General features: G+C 47.0%; 1 protein-coding gene across 1 annotated transcript; it reads right to left on the reverse strand.

The window, feature by feature from the left end:
* Positions 1-159: 159 nt before the first annotated feature.
* cad (carbamoyl-phosphate synthetase 2, aspartate transcarbamylase, and dihydroorotase) lies at positions 160-18,366 on the reverse strand. The gene is made up of 43 exons (XM_048985213.1): positions 17,903-18,366; positions 16,982-17,121; positions 16,675-16,804; positions 16,381-16,523; positions 15,918-16,059; positions 15,510-15,681; positions 14,772-14,957; positions 14,259-14,368; positions 13,955-14,097; positions 13,672-13,803; positions 13,170-13,403; positions 12,562-12,783; positions 12,097-12,285; positions 11,885-12,009; positions 11,626-11,759; positions 11,324-11,436; positions 10,979-11,229; positions 10,469-10,715; positions 10,163-10,261; positions 9,852-10,076; positions 9,156-9,338; positions 8,689-8,907; positions 8,396-8,563; positions 7,823-8,005; positions 7,607-7,711; positions 7,266-7,508; positions 6,978-7,059; positions 6,732-6,898; positions 6,456-6,620; positions 6,237-6,368; positions 5,472-5,673; positions 5,194-5,384; positions 4,864-5,004; positions 4,644-4,739; positions 4,419-4,554; positions 3,361-3,527; positions 3,143-3,217; positions 2,277-2,489; positions 1,992-2,117; positions 1,623-1,778; positions 1,336-1,437; positions 1,142-1,236; positions 160-708 (listed from the first exon to the last, which is right to left on the reverse strand). Exons 1-43 carry the CDS (start codon positions 17,994-17,996, stop codon positions 609-611), a joined length of 6,678 nt encoding a protein of 2,225 aa, XP_048841170.1. The 5' UTR covers positions 17,997-18,366; the 3' UTR covers positions 160-608.
* Positions 18,367-18,654: the final 288 nt, after the last annotated feature.

Raw genomic sequence — 18,654 nt, forward strand, 5'->3', positions numbered from 1 at the left:
TAAAACAAGCCTTTTGTTACTGTTAAATTATTAGATTAGGTACAATATTGAAGAGGGACTCATTTGATATTAAATAGCAATTTAAAAGCCATCCTGGTGATCGTCAAGAAACTCAAAATTAAGTGTTCCTGTTGTGAGAAAACACCCAGACACCTGATGTGCATATAGGCCTTTTATAAACGCTTCTCCCTCCTCCCAACAACCCAAAAATGACATTACACTTGAAGTGCAAGTAAAAGGATCACTGCCAAAAATATTAAGAAATGAAAGAACAGAAATTTTAAATTAGTCCAGTTCCCTTCTAATAATCATTTAAGTCTTCATTGCCAATTCTCGCAGAAAGCTTTAAAAATCCAACTTACAAGTACAAAAGCTAGAATAGATTCTGAAATACAGCCATGTTGTGTAGCTATCAATGGATTTACGTTTGTTTTTCCATTGGAGAGGCATAGTCATATTACTTAGTTGCCTAAGTTTAATTAGGAACGGCTGGAATCTGTTGTACATCAAATGAGTAAAAAATAGGTTTCTCATTTAACCGCATTAACAGTGGTCTTTTCATGAGCAGCAATTCTTCTCCCTTGGATGGTGGATGGTCTCCCCCTACTTTACCGTCCTAGAACGGTGGCAAGGAGGGCCATACGGATGTACATGCCGTTCTCCGCCTGCCTAAAATATGCAGCCCGAGGATCTGTGTCCACTTCAACACTATAAAAGGAAAAGAAAATAGGAAAATCCAAACAGAATTTGGCTGCCACAGTAAACAGCAAAACATGAACACTACTTGTTAAGAATTATCAGGACTGAGATAGCTAGCTAGATGGCTTACAATAATATACAGACGTTCCCCTGGTTAACCTATCACAAGGTTAAAATCCATTTTAATACAGTACACCTAACCTAACAAACATCATAGCCTCGCCTACCTTAAACATGCTTAAAACATTTACAATAGCCTACAGATGGGCAAAATCATTAAAGCCTATTTATTATAAAGTATTGAATTTCATGTAATTTATTGAATAATCATACCCACCATAAAGTCGAAATATTGTAACATGGACCATTGTAACCTGGGGAGCATCTGTATACAAGCCATGTACAAGAACCTTAAGCTGAGAAAACAAAACACTGAAGATACCTGATCTCATTGACTCTAGGAAGAGGGTGCATGACGACCATCTTGCGTTTAGCTCCCGTCATGATGTGTGGAGTCAAGATGAACTGACCGAAGCACTGTTAAGAGCAGAGAGGATTCTGGGAATGTACATCTCTCTCTCACACACACACACACACACACACACACACACACAACACAGAGTGACGGATTCTTACTGCATCGTACTCCTCCTCAGAAGCAAACCTCTCTTTCTGGATTCGGGTCATGTACAGGACATCAGAGTCCGCAAGCGCCTCTTCAATGCTGTCAAACTCCTCCTGATCAACATAAATCATACAGTTGTGAGAAATGAAACCTGGGTAAAGTCCAAGTATATCCCACACTGGGCTGCCGAAGCACAACCACTCGGTTAAAACGGAGCATTTCATGAACCTTTGGCCTTTTAGCCATAACTGCAGCCCAGGTCACCGATATCTGCGAAATCTGCGAAAGGGGCGCTTACTTGTTTGATCCCCTTAGATGCCACATATTCAATGATTTCCGGGGGCATGTGTAGGTTCTTTGGGGCCACGTAACGAAGGGTGATCCTGTACTGGGTGAGTAACCTGGCCAGGGAGTGGACCGTGCGACCATGCTTCAAGTCTCCAACCATGGTGATCTGCACAGGTCGACAGCAATCGGTCATTGACGACATCGACTATAAACACACCTCACCTTTCAGTCTTTGCATGCTTGTCCAAGTTACAGAAGCGCAAACTTGGAACCTGGGATATAACGCAGATTTCCCAAACTATCTGGAGGTAACCTTAGGAAGGGTGGGGCCTTCATTTCAGGGAGTGTGGGGGGGGGCGGGCAGATTTAAAGGACTCACGGTCATGCCGTTAACTGTGCCGAGCTCCTCCCGGATGGTGAAAATATCCAGTAGTGCCTGAGTGGGGTGTTCGCCGACTCCATCGCCCGCATTGATCACCGGCTTGCGGCAATGCTTTGCCGCCATCTGCACAACAGAATCAGGAAGTCATTCACTCTATGGCCAACAGGTGGCATAGTAGCAAAAAACCTGGATTTGTGACAGGAAGTTGTCAGTTGGAGTATTGGGAACCTCTCTGCAGTAGTGGCCTTAAACGGGTACCTTCCCCCCCCCGCCCAGGCTCACCTCCACAGCCCCCGGCTGCGGGTGCCGCAACACCAGCACGTCGGCATAGCAGCTCATGGTCTGCACCGAGTCGGCCAGGGACTCGCCCTTCTGGGTGGAGGAGGTAGACTCGGAGAAGTGGACGACAGAGCCACCTAGACGCTGCATGGCGGCTGCGAAGGAGCTGCTGGTGCGCGTGCTGACCTCATAGAACATCGAGGCCATCACCTTACCCTGGAGACACGACAGCTGTCAGCGCCTGCTACCACTCATGCAAGGAAACTCACACAAGGCCTTCAAAAAGGAGCTCAGAGAACCCTGGGTGAGCAGCCTATCACTATGTACCAGGAGCTGATCATTCCAGACGTTCTCCCCCATCCCCACAACCACCATACTTCCTGACTATTGGGAAACTGGTTAAACTTGACTTTAATGCCATTCCTTCACAGAAACCTCAGCCTGATCACGTGACATATACCTTCCAAGTGCACAAACAAAATCACATAATCACTTCCTCTCACCAACATAGCACCCAGTATCAATTTTTCTTTTTTGCAGGGATGCACGTAACTGGTACGCAACTACGCATTCACTTTTAAAAGCGATGCATGTGGTAATCTGTTGTTCTAACACCACAAATGCATACGTATGTTATGTGCATTTGCGCTGATGTGGCAAGATGATGCATTTCACCCTTTATTTGCCAATTCGTACTTCATGTGGCATATCAAGGTTACAGTGCACGGCAACTTCATAAAAATGCGTACACATTCGCGCCGTTACAACCATCGATTGCTGCGCGTATCGCTTTTAAACTAGTATACCAGTTATTTGCATCCCTTCTTATCTGAAGGAGCCATGTGTAGGAACAGATGTGGAATTCCTACCTTTAAAATGTCAAGACTCCTCTCCTTCTGCACCATCAAGCGGAGCGTATGAGCCACATTAAACAGGTGGGACATCTGGAATGTCAAGAGGGAGGGATTGATAAAGCTTGTGCGGACGTGACCGGGAGCATTCCCAAAAGATGAAGGGTGAGCGTATCCAATGGCAACTATTACACATGGGATATAGCCTGGACTCCTGTGGCGTGTGAATGAGTCACCTGGTCCTTGCTGAACTGCTTAACGGACAGGATGTGCTGAGCCACCAGGGGGTGCAGTAGAGGTGACAACTGAGTGTGGGTCACGGCCGTGGGAATCCCGTGTTGCGGTGACAGGATCCGGGACACTGGCAGGGGGTGAGCAGCGGTCTCCGCTGACATCGCCACGTCTGAAGAGGCAGCAAGCAAATAAACCCAGGGCTATGAGCACCGAAGTGGCCGCTCCCTAGTCCTTAATAGCCAGATGTTTCACATAACGACTTCATGGAATCTGATGGACAAACACTTAAGGGATAAAGCAAAACTCTGCTTTAAAACAAACACTACAAAAAATTAACATGAGAGAAAATCATATTGCATTCTCTGCCATTCAGTATTGATTAAAGGTAGTGTTCACTATTCCAGTCAAGATATGCATGGATTTAAGAAGGGGGGGGGTCACCCTGGCCAGTACCCAATTTAATTCACTTAATTATGAGAACCCTGGCAGAAGCCCAACTATTCACTTCCACTGAAACTGCAATCAGACATGAACGACAGCCCTTTAAGCACAAGGGACCTCAGTTACGCAGAGTACAGCTCTTACAAATACAGGGTGTCTGCAGAAACAGGCAAACTGCTTAATGAGGCATCAGTTCATCTTAACAGGCTGCAGCACTGATTACATTTTTCATTTGGGAAAATTAAACTGAATTAGACTGATTTCAGGAAAAGGACTACAGAAATCAAAATGTTACTGCATGGGTTCAGGATCATAATTACTGATCTTTACACTTGAAATTTACCACCAAAGCCTTTAATGAGTCAAGACCCGAGAGGCAGGATTCCTAAAACCTGCGAATGGTAAAGAATCTGTATTACGGACAGACAAACCATTTAAAACTCAAAGCGACCAGGCTGCAAAGGCCCAAGTTTAATATGCTTTGGCCTGATGAGGTCAGTTAGCAAGAGGAGAAAAGGTTGGCATCCAAGCAAAACACGTCATTTAACAATAATAAAGGATGTTTGTGTGTGTGTGTGTGTGTGTGTGTGTGAGAGAGAGAGTGTGAAGGGGCTAGTACCTGGGGGCAGGCCAGGGTCAGAGGCCCGGTGGACACGGGGTGGGAGTGCAAATCGGCACTCTGCAGTCCGCCTGGGGCTGGGGGCACGTGTGCGCATGATCTCACACTGAGCAGCCTGCCGATGGCACTCTGGAGTCTGTCAAAGGCACAGGCACGTTATCACTGCTGCCACCATCTGAGTCCACCTCAAAATGCTGTCTGAACACCTAGATTATAGGACTCTACCTTTGGGATGTCCTTCACCAGCTCTGAGGCTGGCACTGGAGGCCCTACTTTGGACCAAGTCTTCACATCCTGCCCATACCCAGGGGCCACCAACACCTGTGCACCAGTGAGCGTACCTCAAGCGTTAGTGCGGACCCAGTACAGCAGCCATGGATTCAAACCCAGTGAAGACAACAGTGGTCAGCAACCAGCTCTGACCAGGGAGAACGACAAAGCTCACCTGTCCATCAATGTAGGCGACCTCCCCTCTCAGCACAACCCTCCTCACTTTACCCTTCACACTCATGCCCTTGAAGGGTGTCCATTTAGACTTTGTGAACTGCATGTGACTAGGAATGGTCCACTCCTGCTCCAGGTCCACCTGAAAAAACCCCAGTGGTTCTTCAATATACAGAAACATCAGGCAGGATTTTGGGATGTTTTTGTAGCAGAAGCAGAGAGGAAAAACGCAAACCAGATTTTTATAAGGTCTGTGGAAGTTTAGAGGATTTTGGAAGCATACACCACCAGCAGATTACTAGAAGAACGTAGTCACAGAGAAGGTCCAAACCTCCACATATGTGTTCTCCTGGGGTGGCAGGGAGAAGATCCTACGCGGGTTGTCATACAGACGCTTGACGATGTCCTCGATGGTGAGGCGGCCCTTGCTTACTGCTGTAAGTAGCAGGGGCAACATTGTCTCCAAGCCAGGGTACCCTGGTGGCGGGTTCTCTGTGTCCTTCTCTTTCACTGTGTGAGGGGCTGCACACATGGGGGGGGGGGGGTCAGAATCAACCGGAGGACCAGAGGCATCTTAAACCTTGTGTCATCCTGGGTCACGGTCCTCACCGTGGTCTGTGGCGAAGCAATCGATGATATCCAGATTCTCCCACAGAGCTTCCATGTCTTCTCTCGTGCCTAACATGGGGCGCACCTGGGCCCGGCCCTCCCCAATGTCCGCCACGTTGTCCTCACACAAGAAGAGGTGGTGGGGGGCCACCTCACACGTCACCTGGATGCCCCTCTGCTTGGCGGCTCGGATGATGAAGATCTGTGCAGGGGGAAGGGCTGGGTTACAGATAGCATGATGGGCCTCTAGCATTGAAAAATCCATGCTTTCGAAATAACAACCATCTGGTGAACCACTTCCTGCAAATCCATTACCTGCCGATGTAAAATGACTGAGCTCACCCATAATATTCCTTGCATTCAGCCTCATCATCCAAACAGAAGTAACAAGTGAGCTTGTGAATATAACTAATGAGGAAGAAATGTTTATTCGTGGCTGAACTAAAACGAGCAGGAATAAAAATCGTCCCTCTCGTGGATCTAGATCAGTGTCTCTCAACCCGGCCCTCAGGGACTCCTAGACGGTCCATGTTTTTGCTCCCTCCCAACTCCCTGCACACCTGTACCAGGTATTTGGAGTTCTTGGTTGGTTAGGAGTTGGGGGGGGGTCCCTGAGGACCGGGATGAGAGACACTGATCTAGATCATTCTAAGTTAAGGCTTGCCGTTACATTTTATTCATTTATAATCTATTTATGAGGCATCAGAGATAATAGCTTCTAGGCTATTATCCATCCCATGCCCCATATTGGCCTTAGACACTCACCTCTTCCTTCTTGGCAACGTGGCAGATGTGAACAGGTCTCTGGTACAGCTGTGCCACCATGAGGATGGCAGCCACGGTCTGTTTCTCTGCGTGTGCCACGATGGGAAGGTGTGCCGGCCACTTCTCAAAGTGCTGCAGGAACGAGGCAGGTTTGGTGGGTTAGAGGCACCCGGCAGGCCACACTGAACCAGATCTCCTCTTAGGCATACAACTGAATACCTCCATCCAGAGAGACACATTGTCCATCTTTAGCGTAGAGTAAGTATCATTCAGGTACATCTTCAGACCGGCCGACGAACTGGCGATGGTGGGCAGGAGAGTGGCGTTGTCTGAAGAAGCGCCCAGGTACAAGGCATAGTCACAGCGGCAACCAGCCTTGGCCAGCTGAAGATGCGCAGGAAAGAGATGGAGTTCAGGTGGACAGTCAAGCTCGCAAGGAGATATTAAAATGCACATCCATCATGGAAAAGTTGCACAAGCGTTGCTAAAAATGACCTTCTGGACTGTGGCAAGAGAGTTGGCATCAATGACCGCAGGCGTCGTGTTGGGCATGGCGCACACCATGGTGATGCCACCCGCGAGGGCAGCGGCAGTGCCAGATGAGAAGTCTTCCTTGTGGGTGGCACCCGGCTCACGCAGATGGACGTGCACGTCTATGAGACCTGGTGACACGAGGAGGGGGGCCCATAAGTAAGGAAACAGAGCCCTGGTCTCCAGATCATGACACTGGATTGGGCTTACCTGGCAAGCGAATCAGCTTCTGTGATGTCATGCAGTCTATGTGGGTCTTAACCGGCGGCGCGTGCCCAATCTGACGAAGAGCCTGTAAGGAGAAACACCAAGCACCAGCTCATGACTTGCATCGTCCTTTACCGCCATAGTTTGTCCAATTAAGGTTAAGAATCAAGCTTAAACACATCAGTGCTTAGAACTGAAATCTGACCTAGTCCTTTACTCATCTACTGCCACGCAGTGTGCAGCAAAGACTCCTTGAATCATCAGAGAAGAGTGGGTAGGTCCCCTGCTCACCTGGACAAAGAGCTTGGTGCACTTAATGTCTATGATGAGAGGCACGGAGTAGTCAATGGCCATGCGGCGCGTGCGGTATCCCTTGGTGACGAAGGAAGAGAGGCGGCGGCCGCCAGAATTCCTCATGGACAGGTTGATGACCATATCAAAGTGGTTCTCCTCCAAGTAATCCATGATGTTCCTCTGCTTCTCTTTGGTTGGACAGTCTGACTCCTCTTCGAAGGGCCAGTCCACTGCCATCACCTTCAGGAACACAAGGCGATGTCACCAGCAAGGTTAACGACATGCGGCCTCCTTTCGCAGGTCTGACCTGTGCACGTTGTACCACGTGGATAAAATACCTTCACTCCATGCTCCGTGTAATAGTCCGCTGTGCCCAAGCTGGCATAAAGGTTGTACCCGAGGCTCTCCAAAGCCTGGACTGTGGGCAACAATTCACTCTTGTTCTATAAAAAAAAAAAATTAAAAACAAGACAAACTCATTAAAGTTACTCATTTAACTAGTCAAAGGCATCCAATCAGATAAGGGTAAACATGGGAGTGAGAAAGAGCCATACTTTATAGCTTCCAATGGAGAGGAGGATGTTCTTCTTGGGGATCTTGAAGCCAGTGCTGAGCATGGCCTTCAGGTAGGCCTCGTAGCGGTCCTCTCCAAAGCAGGCCACCTCACCAGTGCTGGTCATCTCCACCCCCAGTACCACATCAGCTCCCGCGAGGCGTGAAAACGAGAACTGCGGGACCTGGGGCACAAAAAGGTTTATCTGTAGCAGCCTTGCAATGAATACTTTTTAGGAGCTATTTAAACACACATTTATACAATTGATTTCCCTCAGGTAGTTTTTATTATGAAACATATCATATTTAAATGGGACTGATTTTGTGCAAGACCACACTACAATATCATACCTTCAGATTACATATTGCCAAATACTCTTGGTGACTAATACCCACACATAGCTATAAAGATTTCATAGTTAAATACACTTGTGTCCGGTCCTATAGAGACCCTGTGATAGTTTCCAGTCACCCTTTGTGTAATCTGCTTGTTTGACTTCTGATAAGCAAACACAGTTTTACTTTCTACCCATTCACCTGTTGTAGAAGTATTAGCCAAACTCCCTTCCTCTTACCTTGACTCCAACGATCCCTGTTCCTTTCATCAGCCCTACAGGCTCCACCTCTTCTCTCATGATGACTTGGGTTGCCAGGGCCACAAGATCCACCCCGAGTGTCTTTGAGACGAAGGGGAAGGAACGCGAGACCCTGACATTACACTCGATCACCTTCAGCTGGTCGTCCTGCCAATGGAATAGAAAAACACTTATCAGGACTAAATATTAAACAAGTGATGATCAAGTCAACTCAAAACTCCTGTGGCCTGTGTGGTTAATATCTGTTCAGCAAGAAAACTTTCTTTCCTTACCTTAGCAATAAGCTGCAGGTTAAAAGGACCAGTCACTTGTAACTCCTGGCCAATGGCATGCACAATCATCTTGATGCGCTCCATGGTCTTCTGATTGAGGTCTTGAGGTGGGGTGACCAATGTGGCATCTCCCGAGTGAACGCCTGCATTCTCCACGTGCTCCGAGATCGCCATGGCAACGACTACACCATCGCATGCCACCACATCCACGTCAATTTCCTGCGTGACGAGAAGCTTAACATGTTAAGACTTGAAATTCCGTAAAACTAAATATTTATATGTAAGGATGGTAAGAAGATTACCTCCAAGCACCGTCAGGCAGGTTCACCTGTAGGGCCTTTAAACCATGAACCGAACAACAAACTCCATTTTCATAATGTCAACACTAACACAGAAGTCAGGGAACTCATTACACTTCATAATTCATACAAATTCATGTTTTCATGGTCCACATTTGGACTTCCTACCTTGGCCTCCTGGATGAACTTGGAGATCACTACAGGATGCTCCTTGGACACAGCCACTGCATTGCTGAGGTATTTCTCTAGGTCGCTGTCAGAGTACGCCACATTCATGGCAGCCCCGCTCAGCACGTAGGAGGGCCGCACTAGGCAAGGGTAGCCGACGGTCTCACAAAAACGCATAGCCGACTGTCATTGAGAACAATGAAGACAAGATGTGTCAATCAACCACAGACAATAGCGTACGGGCTACAAAATACAATCTAATTATATTTCCTTCCACAAATTTGTCGCAAATTATACCAATGCCCATTTGAATTACGATTCCCTGGCTAATACTACTTAGCAACAAACACTCAAAATAAGATTCAATAGCAGGATGTTATAAAAAGTAGGACTGCATGGTACTACATGGTGTTTACGTGGCGCATGCGCAATCATCCGGATTTACACAGATTAACTTCTGGGCGTCACAGTACATCTCATGTTAGGAGCGCTACTAATCTGATACTAATCTGATTACCAAACTGTGGGCGTAAGTAAACGTCCCATAGTGCCCAAAAAGCTGGCATCCACACCAATGCTTACGACCATCATCTAAAGCCCTGCAGATCACTGCACACGTGGCATAAAATTACGATGGTAGAGTGTGCAGCACTAATAAAAAGCATTTGTTCATGGATCTTAGTGTGGTGGTTTTACCTCCGTCTCTGCAAGCTCCTTCCACTGTGGCTGACTGATGCCAATGGTGTCCAGCATCCTGGAGAATTTGAAGCGATTCTCTGCAGAGTCAATGAACTCGGGCGAGGTGCCCAGGATACGGCACTGCTGTCGGTGGAGCGCCATCGCGATGTTGTTGGGCAGCTGACCCCCCATGGACAGAATGATCCCTTCAGGGTTCTCCATCTCATAGATGTCCATCACTACCTGTGGGAACGATCGGAAGCTAGGAGTCAACCACGCTGACAATTGGACAAAAGCAAAATCTCACAAGAAGAAAAAAAAATGCATACCTCAAATGAGATCTCATCAAAGTAGAGTCGGTTGCACATGTCGTAATCTGTGCTGACAGTTTCTGGGTTGTAGTTCACCATGATGGTCTTGTAACCCATCTAGAAGACATGAGGTACGTGATATACATTGAAGACAACAGCAAGGGAAATATAAACATTTTACAAGAATAATAGAAATTACATTAAAAGGCAGAGAACTTTTGCGTCGACCAGAATCCTTCCACCCAGTAACTGGGCAATCCCATGTATGTAGGTCTTCCCCTTCCCCAATCAGCGTCTTCACCGCCACCGTTAACGCCAGCATACCTTACGGAGCTCCATGATGCAACCCACGGCACACCAGTCAAACTCCACGCTGCTGCCGATGCGGTAAACGCCAGACCCAATGACCATGACATGTGGCTCCCCAAAGGTCAGGTCACTCTTTATACCATGGTAAGTCAGGTACAGGTAGTTGGTGTGGGCCGGCCACTCAGCCGCCACCGTGTCGATCTGCTTCACCACTGGAAGGATCTTCCAGTCGTGACGGAGCTTCCTCACTGCCAGCTCTGTGCTGTACATCACATGGTAGCATCAAGAAGTTCATGCTAGGTAGTCTCATACATCCTTGTATCAGCTAGCTTTGGTAAAATGGAACCATATTTGTATAAACTCTTCATTTGATGACTTATCTACAAGCACCATGTGATGTTACCAATTATAAAATCAATTAAGGAAATGAGTGAGACAAGAAAAAAAACATTAAGACTGAATGCCCCAAGGGATAAAGGACTCGACAGTGTCCTCAAGGTGAAGATAGTGAAGAGAGTGATGTACCTCTGTATAGCTAGGGCGATCTGCTTGTCCGAGAAGCCCAACTGCTTGGCTGTCCTAAGGACCTCCGGAGGAATGGTAGTTCCTTCCTGGCGGAAGGACTCCAGAAGTTTCTCGTGATCGGCGATGTTTTTCATCTTGTGCAGGAACCAGCGGTCGATCTTCGTCAGCTCGTACAGGCAATCGACGGAATACCCAGCGCGAAGCGCAGCGGCCAGCACAAAAATGCGCTTATCCGTGGGGGTCTGCAGCTCCTGGTGCAAACATCAGGGCGAGGTGTTTATGTCACGTCAGATCTGACGATCCTGGGAGATCAGTGCACGTTTGCAGAGAGCCGAACAAACTAACCTGATCGGAGACGGGTTTGATGGTGTGGTCAAAACCAACACAGTTCTCATCCACCATTCTTAGGGCCTTTTGGAAGGCTTCCTCAAAGTTGCAGCCAATGGCCATGACCTCCCCTTGTACACAGAGACCACAATCTAATTAACACCCCACCTAGTTTTAGCTTTTGACCTCAAGCAAATTTAAACCCAACAGCCTCCCTCAGGTTTACAGAATGATTTGCACAAGCAACAAGTAGGAGAGCGGTAAAGGTACAGATTCTATATTCAAAGACGACTAAACAGACGCTGTTTCTATAGACATACCGACACTCTTCATGGAGCTGCCGATCTTAGTGCTGACTCTCAGAAATTTGCTCAGGTCCCAGCGAGGCACCTTGACCACACAATAATCCAGACTAGGCTCAAAATTGGCCGTGGTGGAGTTGGTGACTGAATTCCTGAAAAGGAGATTACATTTCAACTGAGTGCGTACTTCTCTCCAGCCCATTTAATACCAAATCATTAAAGCCTCCTCACAAGTCACACGCCAGCAGGCAAGATTGTGTTTGACGGCGAAACTCACTTGAGGACGGGAAGCGGAATACCGAGGCCGAGTTTAGCTGCCACGTATGCCAGGGGGTATCCAGTTGCCTTACTTGCTAAGGCAGAGCTTCGTGACAGGCGTGCGTTTACCTCTATGATGTAATACTAAGAGAGGGAGGGGGTGTCAGAACAAAAATATCCACTGCTTTCCACCGCCCAATCTGCAGCTCGGCGCCAATGCATTGCCCCCACCTGCTCAGACTCTGGATTGAGCGCATATTGGATATTGCACTCCCCCACAATGCGAAGGTGGCGGATGACCTTGATGGCGGTGTTCCTCAGCATATTGTATTCGTGGTCATTGAGTGTCTGGCTGGGCGCCACCACTATGGACTCTCCTGTGTGGATGCCCAGGGGGTCTATGTTCTCCATGTTGCACACCTAAAGGGGACACGCCACAGCAGAACATAAAGTTCGTTAACGGCTTATACTTTCACAGAATGGCACATTTCACGATTTCCAAATTTCCAAACAGAGTGGTTCACATTCAAGGCAGTTGGGTTAGAGATACATCTACTGTTGCCTACTGGGTTTTCAGTTAAAAATCAAGCGAGTTACACTTTCCATGCTGTGTTGCTCTATGAGCCATTAGCAATACCTTCTACTACACCTCCTCTTAGTTCCGAAATCATGAAAACGCGACTGGCATACACGTACCGTTACGCAGTTATCGTAGGCGTCCCGGACAACCTCATACTCAATCTCCTTCCAACCTTTGAGGGACTTGTCGATTAGCACTTGGGAGGTGTGCGCGAAGGTCTGTGTGACCAGCGTCATCAGCTCCTCCCGGTTGTTGGCGAAGCCTGAGCCAAGGCCGCCGAGGGCGAAAGCGGAGCGGACCAGCACGGGGAAGCCCAGGCGCTCGCCAGCCGCCACTGCCTGAGGGTACGAAGCAAAAATCGGGCTACAGCAGGAGTGGTCAGCGATGAACAGAATTAAATGAGACCTGCACTCTGGCGTTAGACTTCGAAATTTATACGCAGCAATTTTTTCCCCCCGATATTACACAATAGGCACGTGCCGTCCTCAAAATGGCTAAGCACAGCCATGAAATCAAGCCAAAAATCAAAGGCACATTTATAGCTACAGATCAGGAGTATCAATTCTGGACCTATGAGAGCAGTACAAGTAACAAGATAAGTATATAATCTCTTCTTGCACATATACACTCCCCTGTTCTGGGCATGCCTGAATTCATGGGTTCAACTGGGTTGTTGTTCCAGGTGGAAGAAAAGCCAGAGTAAAGATGGCCCCCGTCACCTCACCTGTTCAACGGACATGGCCGCTTCACTAGGCGCCACATGTTCATTGATCTCCTCCATCTTCTCCACAAAGATCTTGCGGTCCTCCGTCATCTCGATGGAAGCCACAGGCGTCCCCAGCACCCGGACAGAATAGCGCTCGAGAACACCCTGCTTCGTCAGTTCCACCCCACAGTTGAGAGCGGTCTGCCCCCCAAAGGTGAGCAGTACCCCATCGGGACGTTCGTTTTTTATAACCTGGAAGAGGACAGGGGATGTCATCAAAAATCCTCAAACGAAAGTATCATAAGTCCTTTCTGAACAAAGCAATTTTATTCATTTATCTGACACTTTTATCCAAAGCAACTTACAGGAAGAGTTACTTTATATGTGCTTCCAGGGATTTGACCTTATAATCTTTATGTCATTAATGCTTGTTGAGCTACAGGTTGTAGAGGAAGATTCGTGCCTGTAACATCGTGGAAGTGTCTACAGATAGAAGGGTACCCGCTATACAACATCTTACCTGAGTGACATACTCTGCGGTGATGGGAAGGAAGTACACCTTGTCAGCAAGCCCCTTGGAGGTCTGCACTGTGGCAATGTTGGGATTGATGAGGACCGTTTGGATGTTCTCCTCCTTCAGTGCCTTTATGGCCTGCAGAGGGCACCAACCGCAGAAGAGGGAGGGACAATTTATCAACGTTGCCATTGTTGCACCACAAGTGAAGTCTCTGCGGCTTTCCCAGTCCTCAGTCAGGTACACGAACCCCCAGCGTTCCCTCGGCCAGCGGCTTGGATGTGCTCACCTGAGAGCCAGAATAGTCAAACTCCCCAGCCTGGCCAATGGATAAGCCACCCGAGCCCAGGATCAGCACTTTCCGGGGGCGCAAAAAGTCATTCATTTTGGGGGCTCCAGTGTAGGTGAGGTGTTCAGTCAGCCTTTCCTTCACTGTGCAAAACATTTGACCTCGATTGTTAATACCCGACACACCCATAACATGAAACCCACTTCAAAAAGCATTAACAGATTTTAGTGCCAAGGCATTTTATTGGCCGTGGAAGTTGTATTAAGATCGGTCTGCCATCAACTCAAGTGTCGCAATCTCTGACCTGGCTTCCCAACTTTGCCCTGTTTGAAGTCAGTGATCAGGGCCAGGAACACATCAAAGAGGCCGACCAAATCCGTAGGGCCTGCCATGTGTTCCGGGTGGAACTGCACACTGGACAAAGACAGGAAAAAAAAAAAACCCATCAAGACTTCACGGAACATTTAAGTTTACATGTTAAACCTCTGCAGCACCTATTTAAACAGAAACAAATGAATTTGAATCATATGTTACATTATTTCATTTATTTAGAAGGTTTTTTCTCGTTCTGTGCAATTTACATTACGCTCTGCATTTATTCAAAGGATTTTGAGACTCAAAATCTGATGTGAATTATACAATTGAAACCTATGACAGACAGTATCACCCACAGCCAATCAGACTGATTTAACCCACTTCCCACTGGTTCTTTTAGTGGTGGGTCTCACCGAGTCAAACCAAGTGGAAAACGGTGCGAAATCCATCATTAACATTTAGGCACCCGACAAGCCCTCTGAGTTAACACACTGAGGCCAACCTGAACATGGGCTTGGTGTTGTGCACAACGCCCTCGCTCGTCTGGTCATTGGCATTGGTGAAGAGCACATCCCAGTCCGAGGGGAGAGTGCCCGGGTCCACTGCAAATCCGTGGTTCTGGGAGGTAATGAAGCAGCGGCCCGTTCCATTGTGGATACAGGGCTGGTTGTGGCCACGGTTTCCATACCTGGAAAACGATGTCAGATGTCACGCTCACAGACACGCAAGGACATCGTCGCCTGCCAGCAACTACATCCCATGATTCAGAGCCTCAAAAACGTAACCAATACCAAACATGCCGTAAAATTTGATGTGATCTTGAGCAGAAAAGCCTGTTTTTTTTTTTTTTATAGGGCCATGTTTATGGGAGTTTCTACCGTGTGACCCTTGGACCCAAAACAGCTGCACAACCAACAGGATGGTGAGAAAGGAGGGCGGGACTCCGACTGGCCTTGAGCAGAAGCTAACAAAGCCTTGGTCTCAGGGCGCCTTAACGAAAACAGACCAGTTGAACCGCAAGAGTGGAATTAAAGAAAGAAGAAAAAAAAAAGGCTTTGGTAACAATTTAGAATTTCACACGGGTCTTGATCTTGGAAGCCTTGGGAATTAAGAACGGAGAGAATCTGTTGCTGTGGTTTTTTTTTATTTTTTGGTACAAAGTCGGAAACAAGTGAAAAGATGGGAATGAACAATTAACCCCCCCTCCAAAAAAAAAACATACTGTTTCACTAGAACTTACTTCATTTTGTAGGTCTTAGCCCCGATAGCCAGGGAGAGCAGCTGATGGCCCAAGCAGATGCCAAAGACAGGCTTAGGGTTCTCTGCACACAGAACCTTCTTCATGTTCTCAACAGTTTCTTTGCAGAACTGAGGATCACCGGGCCCATTGCTGATAAACAGCCCATCAAAGTCTGCAGTGATTGAGGAAGGGTGATTACAAACAAAAATGACACATGCTCCCCCCCCACCCCACAATCACTGCCCCATCACATTACCCCCATGTAAACTACTCACTCACGAAGAAAGGTCTTGAACAAAGTACAATTCAGATGGGCAGTTTGGAATCCCCGACCACCTGTCAACCTCAGTGTAGTTTGTAGTCCATGTGTCAACCACTAGAAGCTAAGAACCTCTAGGCATCACTGACCTGCGCTGTCCAGTGGGTGATTCCAGGGAACGATGGTAACACGCGCCCCTCTCTGGCACAGGCAGCGAATCTGGTTGTACTTGATACCGCAATCCACCGCAGTGATCCGCACGACCCCACTGGGGTTGAAGACTCTGGGTTCCTATTGGGCAGGAACATGTCGATATTAGTAGAAAACATCTGCTATGCCGCAGGCTGTCTGCTCCTTTTTGGACAGCGACTGAATACCTGCATTATCTTTTAAGTACTGAGAGACATCTTTTCATGCGGAGGGTACCTTGATGGAGCTCAGAGCTGGACGGCTCAGGTTCAGAAAGGAAAAATCCAGACTGAGATTTTGCTTCAACCAATCAGCTGAGCAAACTGTGCGCGTGACTCTTAATACTCAACTGATTGGTTGAAAATCTTGGTCTGGATTGTTCCTTTCTGGACCTGAGCTGTCCACCTATTAGTGGGGCTTTACCTTTACTGAGACTTCCATCACCATATTCCTCTGGTTAGGGTTGTCAAAGGGAACAGTGGCCTCAGGGGTACCGTCCACCACCAACTTCCCCAGCATGGTCCCCTTTTCTCGAATCTTCTTCGTCAAGCACCTTGTGTCAATACCTGTCTCGCGCAGGTTTCCAAGAAAATGACCATCAATCTCAATAACGCAGAATGGAACCACACCGAAAGCGCCACAGACACGATTTTAACATGCATCAATACTTTCAATTCCCTGCTCCATCCCTGCTTAAAAACAGCATGACAGATGCACCTTCAAGTCCGGGAATTCCTTGCTCTTTCAGCCACTGGTCCAGAGACTTTGTGGAGCTCCAATGACTTGGATTCTGGCAAATCTCTCCAACGATAAGAGCAGCAGCGTGGATCTTCGAAGACTCAAACCACTGTGTGCATGTGAAAAATGAAACCACTACATTCATCTTATACAAAAAAGAACTGCCCAACAAAAGGTGAGCAATTTAATCCGTACCCTGATAAAATTCAATAAAATTGATGGACCTTTCTCAGCATATATTAGCAACTAGCTGTATTTAAAGCTTTGTGTCATTCATGCATCGCACCTTGCTGAGTCCATACTCCCCGTCTTCGTCGCTGGGGATGCCATAGTTACCCACCATCGGGTAGGTCAATGTCAGGATCTGACACTTGTAGGATGGATCAGTGAGAGCTTCTGGATAGCCCACCATACCTGTCTGGAATACTAAAGAAAAGATAGCTGCATCACAAATTTATTACTAACTACCACAATACTATTACGATACTTTTAACAGAGCTGCAAAAACAAAATATGTATTTTCCCACATAAAAAAGAACCAAGAAGCCATCCCTGTGAATGAATACCCATCTCCATTACCAGCAGAATGGAATCTGCATTTAACAGACAGACTCATATCAGAGATTGTCATTGATGTCATAAGAAATGACTGAAAAAAAAAGTCAAATCTGCAAGATCTTAAGCTCCACTCACGAAGGACTCACCAGACGGTTAACCCGAAGATTAGACATTACATTTGCTTTGGACAAGCAGAGCAAAAAGGTTTTATATAGCACGACGTTAAACTTATACTTCTTGTTGAAGTAATCGCAAAAGGTAAATCAAATAAAAATCATACACTTTACACATGCGCAGTTAGAATGCCTGATAATACGCAAATTAGTTCAAACAGCCTCTATACTCCTGACCTCCACTCAGGTCAATAGTAAGGAGCTATCTATGGCTGTTGCCACATTAATTAAACAGTGACAGGAGACGCGCTGGTAGGAGCAGCGGAAGAACGTTAAATTTTCATGGTAAGAAAGATTATGAAAGCATTTCTGCTGATCTAGTCATGCTTGGACGCATTGGAGCTGAAGCGCATCACTAACTGCAACTGCGTAGAAAGACTAGTTTACGGAATCGGTACGAACTAAAAATCTTTATTCACGACAATTTAAAGCGGAAATGGAAATTTAACGTCACCTGCATAAAAGAGGCTACTTACCGACTTCGCCAGAGACCGAAGTGACAGCCCCGAATAGGCGGCCTTTGAAGGCAGATCCATCTTCTAAAATAAGAGATCCCATGTGAACTGTCATTTTACCTACCTGCGTATTTATATATCCCCTAAAAGAAATACGGTGGATTTCCTACATAAAACAAAAACTTCTTCGCCCGGGAAATTTGAGCTACTTTATCTGTCTTTATCCCTCCGCCGTTGTTGCATCAAACCCACGTGAAAAGCACGCCGCCGGAATTATTTTATACTCCGCCTAACCTGCTGTCTTGCAACCTGCCTAAATGAAATAAATGCTTAGAAAAGATCTATTTCATATGACCCGGTATAATTCAGGACTTCCCGCTCCGATAGATGCAAAGCCACCAGTCCCGAATTTCAACCGTGTGCTGAACACGCTTAGCCCCCCCACAGCCAAACTCTGCCGCCACGGCGCGCAAGTTTGTCACAGCTTGTGCGAATAATCATACGTACGGTGACGTCAGCACGTAGAGAATGACGTACAAGTCCCGCGAAGTCTTTTCAAAAGCATATTTTGTTGTTGTCGGGCATCTATGGTTATAGCAACCGTCTGGTGGTTCTTTAAAACCTGTTTGTATTAATATAAATATCATGTGTGGATTGGAAATAGTTCGTTTTCTGATTTTTTTTTATCGAGCCACCCATTCATCCAGCCACAATCCGCTTAGTTTGTTCGGTCTGTTATAGGCCTGTAAAGGACTACAATAAAGAGCGCATTC

This window comes from Brienomyrus brachyistius, chromosome 19 (genome assembly GCF_023856365.1).
Source record: "Brienomyrus brachyistius isolate T26 chromosome 19, BBRACH_0.4, whole genome shotgun sequence".
NCBI lineage: Eukaryota > Metazoa > Chordata > Actinopteri > Osteoglossiformes > Mormyridae > Brienomyrus > Brienomyrus brachyistius.